Source organism: Euleptes europaea, chromosome 4 (genome assembly GCF_029931775.1).
Source record: "Euleptes europaea isolate rEulEur1 chromosome 4, rEulEur1.hap1, whole genome shotgun sequence".
NCBI lineage: Eukaryota > Metazoa > Chordata > Lepidosauria > Squamata > Sphaerodactylidae > Euleptes > Euleptes europaea.
This window is the reverse complement of record NC_079315.1, coordinates 415,523-425,760: the sequence shown is the minus strand read 5'-3', so window position 1 is coordinate 425,760 and position 10,238 is coordinate 415,523. Positions and strand designations below refer to the sequence as shown.

Sequence of the window (10,238 nt, the reverse complement as noted above, 5' to 3'; positions counted from 1 at the left end):
ACTCGTCAATGCAGCTCAAATGGACCAAGCCTGTGTCAACCTCTCCCCGCCCCCCGAAGCATTGGCCTAGGCGGCTCTCAACACCTCGGTATCAACATTCCCTTTCAAAGCAGAAAGAAGGGAAGAGCCCCCATTCCCCCCCGGGGGCCTCCTCTTTAAAAGGGGGCTCCAAGCAAACAGATGTACAGGAGGTCACGGATCAAGGGATGCGGGCATAAAAAGGGATGCTTTTTTTCTTCAAAAAGATGGCAGTAACACCTGCGCGTAACAACCCCAGGATAGATTCAGCAGTCCCCAAATCAGCACTCTTTTATTACAACTTCCTTTTTCTGAGGCAGATCTACATAGCAACACAGCAGCAGCAAAAGACGTGCCCACTCTCTCACCGCGGGGGGTGATGCGTTTTCTAGCCAACCACAGCTCAGTTAATGCGCACACCGTGTGCTGCTTCCTCCTCTTACGAGATGTAGTAAGTGACAACGGGCTGCCCTGAAGGCACAGAGCCCGCCAGCCACGTCCTCTGCTGTCCGACTCCTCACTCCATTTCACAGAGTATCACACACACGCACACACACAAACGTAGCAGCTGCTGTGTATTGAAGAGCAATCACTTCACCTGATGCTGAATCATGTAAAAGTAAACTCGTGACGTCTGTTACACCGGAACTGGGGTGGCAGGAAGCGCGCACCCCTGCCAAGCACAGAGGTGCAGATTTTAGACCGGGAGTTCAAAAGCTCGTCCTCCACCCTAAGGAGGTGTTTTGCCTGTCCGCGTCTCATTCTCTCAAAAGGGCTTGGGAGATGCCAAAACTCTGCTTATGCACAGTGTATTAAAAATTATGGAATTGTACAGGTTTCTATATTGTTCTTCTCAAAGGGGGTGGGCCCCGTTCTTCGGGCGGGGAGCGACCACAGAAGCGTCAGTGCTGAAACCCAGTCGTGGCTCCCTCCTCTAGCTCAGCAGCTGGCGGATCTCCTTGTGCATGTGGCAGAGGAAGTCCACATAGGAAGCCCCCCCGTTCAGGCTCTTGTCCTCCACCAGGAAGTGTTTGAACAGCAAATCTAGTTTGTCTTCCTGCTTCACAATCATAAGCTGCAAGCAAAAGAAAAGATGAGTCAGTGATGCCTGGCGGTGGCCTTGGTACCCAACCCAGTGCTACCGGAGCCTCAGTTTTAAACTTTGGCTGTCCCATGAAGAGAAGTTCTGACAACCGACAGATATCCAGGGCAGTGTCATAATTACCCCTCTACTGCCTGAATGTAACAGACCCCGCCCCGCCACTGGGACAGTAAGAAAATACTGAGCTAGAAAATGTGGTCGGGATGCAGAAAGAGCAGCCCACTAAAAAACAAGTTCCCAGCCAGACCACTGCTGGGTTCTCCCCTTTAAGGCCGCTCAAAAAGAAAAGAAGAGAAGTCCCCTCCCCTCCCCCCGGCAACCAGCCAAAGCAAGAATAAAAGGTACCTTCATGTATCGTGATCTTTGAGCCTGGAACATACCAATGATGGATCGCACTTTCTTTGAAAAAGCGTTATCCAAAACGGGAAGTGTGCCCTGAAATACATGAAGAAGCCAGAGCAGCTCAAGAACTGTTTCCGCCATCAACTTAGCTCACTGGTCAGCTGAGTTATTCACTCGCTACAAACGTCTCAAATCTGTGGCGATACCAAAAAGGTCGCCGGGAACCTCTCATAGCTGCAAGGAGGAATCACTGGTTCGGCCCATGGGTGTGGCCACCAATGCCTGAGGTGACACTCGGCCCACGGGTGGAAAGAGGCAGCCAGCCTCGCTGAGGGTTTGCTGCTGCCCTTTACATGGAACGATGTAAGAGCAGCCCGGCCTGCATCATCAAATCATCTACGGCCTACCGAGAAAACGGGAGCTGAAACAATCATCTTAATGGGGTTCTGGCACAGGATGGCAGGCCTCCTCGGCTGCCCCGAGTGCCAGTGAAGTTGGCCCAAAGAGAAATGCCGCCTCCTTATCCCATCCGATCCCACTCACCAGAGAACTGCCGATCTGGCTGAAAGACGGCACTCCAAAGAGGTTCTGGATCAGCCCCTGCTGGACATTTACTCCGACCCACAGGAAAATATTCAGCCCGTTTTCTAGCAGATAGATGTCACCCTTGGAGAGGCGCTCTTCCGAGTTCCTGATGGCCATCGGTAAGGAGTCGCTGTTGACATCTACTTTGGTCTGAAAAGAAAAGATTGGAGTCATTCCCTTGAAGGGTACAGATGGGCATCAACAGAATCTCCCGAAATATCCAAATGGTGAGGTTTGCTGCCGCCGTCATAAAGCTAATGATGACGGTGAGGCCCGCAGATGTCAGCACGGTTGACCCACAAGCCAACTACTACTCCATTTCTGGGTCACTGTCTATTTGGATTGTAAGGTGGTTTTATTTTTAAATGATCCTTTGACAATGTCTCAAATTTTCTTGTTTTAATTTTGATGGAATAATTGTTGTTACTATGGCTTTTTTGCCGATGCAGTAAAGACAGGCTGAAAGTTATTTGTGGGATCTCCAATACAGGAAGTATTTGCCTTTTGCTTTCTCACAGGGGCCTCAGTCAGTTCCCTTGGCTTCTGTTGACGGCAGCAGAAGGCTTGCTTTGCAGAGAGGCACTTACCAGAGGCAAGAGTCTGGGGTAAAAGAACACGTTTGTTTCTGCCACATCCATGGTGGTGACCAGCTGGCGGATGTAGGCCCGGTCATCGGTGGTGACCTCGGAGCCAGGCTGCAGAACGTCACTTTTCAAAACACAGTTCAGGTATACAGGGAGCAGCTTCATGCATTCAGGGAGAATCAACTGCAAACAAGGGGGAAGGAAATCAGAGAGGAACGGCTCACGAGGGGAGAGAACGGCTGGCTGAAACAGCGATGCATTTGGTACTGATCCAACAGAACCACAAGCACTAGCCCAGGCGTAAAAGCTTTCAAGCCAAAGTAACGCATCAAGCTGCCTTCTACTGAATCAGACCCTTCTTGGTCCATCAAAGTCAGTACTGTCTACTCAGACCAGCAGCGGCTCTCCAGGGTCTTAGGCAGAGAGATCTTTCACATCACCTACCTGCCTAGTCCCTTTAACTGGAGATGCCACTGGGGATTGAACCTGGGACCTTCTGCATGCCAAACAGATGCTCTACCAACTGAGCCACATGGCCCCTCCTGTAACCCTGCCTTGAGGAGGCCTGCCAGTTTTCCATCAAATTAGATACGAGCGCATCATTCACTCTAACCTCAAAGCCCAACAAAAGTTACAGGCAGCTCTGGGTTTGGCCTCAATTGCAAAACAAAGAAAAAACGTTGACGCTTGGTAGCACACGTGGGCTACAGAGGCTGAGACATCCAGAACCAAACAATCCTGTCTGGCCTCTGAAACGGGGAGGGCAGAGGTTTATGGGTGTCTTTCTAACAGCAAGGCTCCAGGTGGGGACACACCTCCTTGCCCACTCAAAGCTAACCAAGTGCTGGAGGACACCCCTGCGGGCCAAATCATCTGTGAATAAAACCTGCAGAGCATCTGCTGAAGAGGCTATCAAGTATAACTGCCCCCACCCACCAACAGGGATGCCAACAAGATACGGTCCCAAGACAATGGGGGTGAGGCCAGGTGGCCCTTCTGACAGCAAGGCTGATTCCGTGGACTTAGGTAGATCAGGAGAGGGAAGGCAGAAAGGGATAAGACAGTGGTCCATTTTGACAGGCCCAGGGTAATGCCGATCACCACTCTGGGGTCAGGAAGGAATTTTCTGCCAGGCCAGATTGGCCAGGGATCCTGGAGGTTTTTTGCCTTCCTCTGGGCATAGAGCAGGGGTGACTGGGGGGGGGGGTAGTTGTGAATTTCCTGCACTGTGCAGTGGGTTGGACTAGATGACACTTGAGGTTCCTTCCAGCTCTATGTTTCTATTTATATCTTACTTCTGCTTGGCAGATTGGAAGGCTGTGCAGATCACCCTCAAATGATAGCAGGAAATCCCAAAATGGTAAACACACTGTGGGTCAATGTATATTCAGACTCCGAGACAGCAGGGTTTTGTGGCTTTGTGGGACTTAAAATCAACTTTTCAGCCTAATAAACAGGGACTAACTTTGGGGCAATCTTTTGCACACTGATACGGAGAGAAGATTCTTAATCCTGGTTAAAATCCTGTGTATTAATAAAGAGTTGACAGCCATGTCAGGTTGTCAGTCGAATGCTACAAACAAACCCAACAGCACATTTCTCAGGATTTTTATTACACAGGATCAGAGGATTTTTATTACACAGGATCAGAGGAAATCAAAGAAACTGTTTCCTATTTAAATCCAGTCAGTCAGAACCGCAACCTCCCCGTCTTACTATACGCCCATGACAACTGACCCTTCTGTATGTTGGGCTCAGACGCCTATTAAAAAATTGGGGGCTTTTTGCCAGCGAGAGTTTCTGGAAGCAAATTATGGTAAAACTAAAGTTATGGTTTTGTTAAAGAGGGCAAAGAAGCATAAACACACTATGGTTGGCTTTCAAACCAGAAAGGTCCATAGATTCAAATAATGAAGGATTCATTTACACAAAACTCTGCCCTGAAGGGAGAACGAGTCAGCAGAAAGTTTTGATTGTCACTAAAATCCATTCTGAATTGCAGGATGGGAAGGTCAATCCTAGCGTTCCCCCAATTTAGTCGTATGCTGGCAAAAGGACCTCTCCAATAATGCTTGGAGGACAACGCCAGGGGTTTTCAGGGAAACAACCCGCGGCAACCTTCCGTTCTAGCAGGACGATCACTTCCGGCCAAGTTCCACATGGTCCCGTTGGCCAAAGCACAGCCCTTACCTGTCCGGCAGAAGAGGGGCTGGCACAGTTTTTCCGGTAGCACGCCAGGATCTGGGCACATTGATTGATCAGCGTGTCTCTCACAGTCTTGACTGGATTGTTCAGAAGTCCACGATACGCTTCCGGAAAAAGGTGGGGGGGATTTGTTAGGAAGTTAAGTACATCTTGACCTGAAAGCGGCACTTAGCAGTGAAATCAAGGTCACCAACCAATTAAGTAATTGTGATGCAAATCCCTGGACTGCTGCGGCCATCGTAATCTACGAGGCTGCATTACACAGAGCCACCTGTCCATTTACCTCGGCATTTTGGACCACTCTGCTTGGCAGGAGCTGCCGCCAGAGATCTCTCCCCTGTCCTGCTACCAGAGGCCTTTACCTGAGGGCACCAAGGACCGAACCGGAGATCTTCTATTATGCAGAACATGCGCTGTACTGCTGAGCTCTGGGCCCTCATATTATCATAAAAAAGGAATTACACTGGAAGAAAAGTAACCTTAACCACAGTTGATGCACGTTTGTACAATTTACACATGCGGAGCAGAAAGCAGACAGGGAGAATTTTTTCTCCCTCTCCTGTAAGACTGGAGCTCAGGGGCAACCGATAAAAGCCGATGAGCAAAAGATTCAGGACAGACACCTGAAAGAGCACCAGATTCACAGCAGAGAGCTCCCCCACCCCAGTCGTGGCCAGCAGCCATGAGGACTAAAGGGAATCTCCACAGTCCAGGCAGCAAACTTCCGAATACCAGAGCTGGGAGATGGCATCAGGGGAAGGCCTCGGCCTCTTTGCAACTGGCTGGCCGCTGTGTGAAACCGGATGCTGGACTAGATGGACCACTGGCCTAACTGGAAACACTGGGCATTAAATTCACCTGGACCACATTCACATGGTTCAATACAGAAGCTTTCACGAACGTTAGTGTTCACCAGGGACACAAACAGTGTTAGCAGCACGTAAGGCACAAAGCTGCCTCGCTCCATCACAAACAAGTGTGATTAATGGTAAATCCCATGTATGCTACTGGCTACACAGCCAATTGGCCACAGGGCTGAAGCAGCTGGAAGTCACCGTGGGGAAAATGCCTCTGTCACAGCCATGCGCAGAAGTCAGTGTGTGTGTGAACAGGCCTGGTGGAAGAAGAGCGACTTCATGGCCAAGCCCTACCGGAGCCCTGAAAATCCACCAACCGCAGCATAATGCATGCAGGAAGACATGATGCTCATTCTCTTTCAGCCAGGTTCACAGCAGGAAGGAAACCCCACCACCTGCCTCTTCCCAGGAACCCCATCTCCTCAAGCGAGGGGTCAGGTGGTACCCCCACACCTCAGGAAACGGCTGAAAGACGACCCCTTACCAAATTTGGCCAGGAAGTTGATAAGAGTGTCCGTCTCACAGTTCCGATAAAGATCCGCCAGCTGCGTGCAGCAGTTCAAGGAGAGGTTGTGAATGCGGAGGCGCCTCTGTCCCGCACAGCTGGTGTACAACACAGCACACTACGGCACAGAAGAATGCACGTTACCACTCGAGACTGGCCAGATTGTAGAGCCAGGCCCATTTAAACAGCTACCACAGAGTCTCCCTTTCTGAAAAGGATTTCAACTCCAAGCGTAATGAAGTTCAGCTTGGTCTGCATTCTCCCCGCTGTTAATTCAACTGGCATTTTCCTTGGATTCCCCTCTCCCCTCGCAACACACACACATGCTTTTAATACTGTTCTCTGCCTTGAGTTGAAAAGCAGATTATACATCCTCCAGTAAAAAGAAACACACTTGGGCTTGAAGGGCTTTAACATTTAAGAATGAGCAGAAGACAGAAATGCGCTCCTGACACACGCCCTCCCCACCAGAGCCCCTCAACCCCCACCCCCCGCTCTGCCTCACCTGGAGAAGAGCTCCGCTGTCCTCGCTGAGTTTATCGTCGTGCTTGAATTCCACCGTGATGGTTTTGTCACAGTCCAGGCCAGCCAGCTCCACGTCTGTGGTGTTGCTCATGTAGAAGGCGCCAAAGAAGTCGGTGGCTCGAATACCTGGAAGGTAGGAGGACATGTAAGGGAACCTGGAGGACACCGTTAGAGACGCGGGTCTTGCTTATCAGCAGCAACAAATGCACAAGCTGCAGACAAATTTCAGCAGGTTTGGGGCCTAGGGGTTGGATGCTACTGCTCTGTCCCACTAACAGCGGAGCCCTCTGACGACGCAAGAAGCCTTCCACCAACACCCGAGGCACCCTGGGCATGGGTTCTACCACGAATGGAACGCAACGCTAGGACCTTGGACACATCCCCATCCCCTGCGCATGAACGGCCTCTTGCGAAGGACTCACCGGTGCTCGTGCGCACCCTCATCACAGCGTCAAAGCCCACTTCTTTCTGCACATCTCTGCGCAGGTCATTCAAGAAGCGCTCCTGGTCCGTTTCCACCTAGTAGAGACACAGCCAGAGAGACGTTTCAACGCGGCTGCCATGGAGCTGGAAGGCAGCCACCCCATACTGGACATTGGGAGCGTCTCACATCTCCCCCACTGGTTATCCCGTTCAGTCAAACGCACACACCATCCATGTGCATGCTCACAGGTCGAAAGCAACCCTGCCAGCACCATCTGCTTCTTTAAAAGCAACTCTTCCCCCGACTTCTAGCTGCCAATCACACACAGGGCAAGGATTCCACTCCCAGTTGATCAATCACAGAGAGCCCTTTGCTCCTCCAGAGCAGAGAGTCAGGCTGTTTCTAGCAAGCTAAACCTAAACTGCGTCAGGCCAGAGGCCTGCCCCCCTTTGGAGCAGACAAACAGAAAGAAGCTGCAGCCTGCAGGGTTGGGGAGGCGGGGGAAGAAGAGGTGGGGTGTGTGTGAGACTGCGAGGAGGACCTGGGCGGAGTCTCTCTCTCAAATCTGGAGCTGACCACCATGCCCAGGGCACTGGAGACCACACGCTGCCTGTTGCAACTGCGAGACATTCTTCACGGCCACCCTGGTCCAGCTCCTTCCAGGCAGACCTCCAGAGGCAGAGGCTGGGATCGGCCCCCCACTCGCAGAGCAGCAGACCCCACAGGCCACCCCTTCAGCAACATTGACAGCAGCAATGACATCTAGCTATGAAGTGAGCTATTAAGGAGCAGGGATCCTGTCCATTATTATAAGCTGCCTTGAACCACAAGGGAAGGCAGGGTATAAATGTTGCAATAGATAAATGTGCAGTTGTGTTTCCTCCTGCTGTGTGCCCTGATGTCTCGGATCCCCTCCCCTTGCAAAAAAGCTGCCTCCTCCCAGGGGCGTTTCCCCCCACCCCAGAGGGACCAGAACACTTGTCTGAGTGAGGCTGTGTGTTTTCCGGGTGTGTGTGGGGTATTCTTCTCCTGAGAGAGCTGTAGAGAAGGCTGAATGCCGTGTCTTTCCTTCCTGGTATGTCGGAAGGGAAGTTGGTGGCAGGAGGGGGCTCAACTACCCATCTGCGGCGATCCCTGGGGCCCGGAGAACAGCCCCGGCCCCCAAGCTGCAGAGGGCTTTAAAGAGAAGAACCAGCACTCTGAAAGGTGCCTGGAAACAGCGCTGATCTTGTTGTTTTCACAGTTCTCTCCCTTCCTACTAGGATGACAACTGTAGTGGTGTCAGCAGGACCTTATAACTGGACTGTGAGGCAGAAATTACGCCCGTGCATTGCTTAGCAGATGCCGCTTGAGCAGAATTCACCTGAACGAGACAATCTCATCCTCTGAAAGAGCATTCCCTGAAGGACTTGTGCCATTTTCTGTGCCAATTTTTTTTTTTTTTTACTTATGCATGATGTAAACTGTTGAACCAAACTGTTTGGCATTTGAGAAGACATTGAGCTGCCCTTCTGGCAGCTACACGGCCGGACGAGTTCTCAAGCTAAAAAGTGGCCTGCTCCTCACAGCGACCCCCACAGTGGCCCCAGGAAGAGGGCAATGTATCTGCTGCCCTTTGAAGTCAGCACGGCAACCACTGCCCACTCAGTCAACAGACAGGGCAGGCCCTGCCAAGCGAGACGCACACCGTACCTGGAAGTAGGCGTATTTATATACCGAGCCCCCAGTCTGATAGGGAACGACTCCCACGGTGGCCACATCCAAGTACTGGTTTGGGAAAAGGAACAGATCCACGCAGCACCCTTGGGCCACACACTCCTTGGCTAAGTTGCTGTAGAAGCTGGTCTGAGGCTGGAACAGAGTCTGGGGGGGTGGGGGTGGAAGGAAAAGCAAAAAGATCAGAAAGGAGAAAGGGGCCAAAAAAATTGAACAAAGAGAAAAACGACAGGCTGGGTCTGCAGGCTCCTTTTCTTTGTGGCACTCCTGCTGGTGCTAGACTTCCAGTCCCTCCCTTCTCCTGCAAACCCCATGGGCTCCCTGATGCCCAGGAGCAAGTCCCCAGGGAGTAAAGCAAGCTGCAGCAGGAAAGCCAAGTGCAGCTTGGGATGCGGTGCTTAGGAGCCCACTCAACCACTACCCAACCCACACCACGTGATTAGCAACAGAAAAAGCATCTTTCTGGTTGTATTTCTAGGGCAAAATGCTTCCCTATTGATTGCCATGCTGGAAGGTTGACCAGTGAGTGTATGCCTATTACTGCACTCCCCCCCTCCCCCCGCAAAAAAACCCCCAATTTCCAGGACCACAGACGGACAAAAGCTGGATTCAGCAACACTCACGTTGGTTAACATGTTCAAGGGAGCACAAGTCTGGAATTCAGCTGCCTTTTGCTCTAAAACTTCCTAGTAAGCCACTTAAAAGTTTGTCTTGCAAGACTTTCTCTAGAATGACTCATGCCTGCAGTTCCCAGAATGCTCAGCCATCCTGAAAGGAGGCCTGCGTCGGAAGCCATGTTCCTGGGTCACCTTCATGACTTCTCAGGCCACTGGCTATCTGAGACCGCAGAAGGGAAGCTACCTTTGGTATTAAAACTGAGGAACCGATGTCACGCTGCAGGCAACAGGGCCGCTCCCTCACAGAGAAGCGGCCACGTTTCCCCAGCAGCCTGGACACCCCCTCGACCGTGGTCCTGTCCTTTGGCTTCCCGAGGGCTCGTCAAAGGTCAGGCCATGAAGAACAATCTGGGTTTGCAGAAGAATCACTCGCCTTTTAGGACCATCCAGCAATCTGCCTGACAATTGCCTCTGTTCATCAGACTTGCCACTTCGACCATTTCATCTCAGACTCAACAAGGGACACCCAAGCCCGGCCTGATCCTTCGTCAAACCAGGCCGAGCTGCTATCCTGGGCAGACCACTGAAGGACTGCCCCATACTTTTGAAATGGTTAATCGTGCCTACAGTTGGAGCTCCTTCTTCCTCCCACTCCCCTGAAATACAGACCTTCCAATTACATTTCAAGTTCCTTACTGGAACCCAATCCTGTCACTGCAGTCTGAACACCTGGCCGTGGGCTTGTGAGGGTGTGGAAA

General features: G+C 51.5%; 1 protein-coding gene across 1 annotated transcript in view; it reads right to left on the bottom strand.

Annotated features, from left to right (window-relative positions):
- Nucleotides 1-942: 942 nt before the first annotated feature.
- SEC24C (SEC24 homolog C, COPII coat complex component) overlaps nt 943-10,238 on the bottom strand; it is a 39,535-nt gene continuing 30,239 nt past the window's right edge. The window contains exons 17-25 of the mRNA XM_056848254.1: nt 8,840-9,010; nt 7,146-7,242; nt 6,704-6,849; nt 6,178-6,316; nt 4,822-4,940; nt 2,635-2,814; nt 2,006-2,197; nt 1,466-1,555; nt 943-1,093 (exon numbers count right to left, since the gene is read on the bottom strand). Coding sequence (XP_056704232.1) covers nt 953-1,093; nt 1,466-1,555; nt 2,006-2,197; nt 2,635-2,814; nt 4,822-4,940; nt 6,178-6,316; nt 6,704-6,849; nt 7,146-7,242; nt 8,840-9,010 — 1,275 coding nt within the window. The 3' untranslated portion in view covers nt 943-952. The remainder of the gene's footprint in view (nt 1,094-1,465; nt 1,556-2,005; nt 2,198-2,634; nt 2,815-4,821; nt 4,941-6,177; nt 6,317-6,703; nt 6,850-7,145; nt 7,243-8,839; nt 9,011-10,238) is intronic.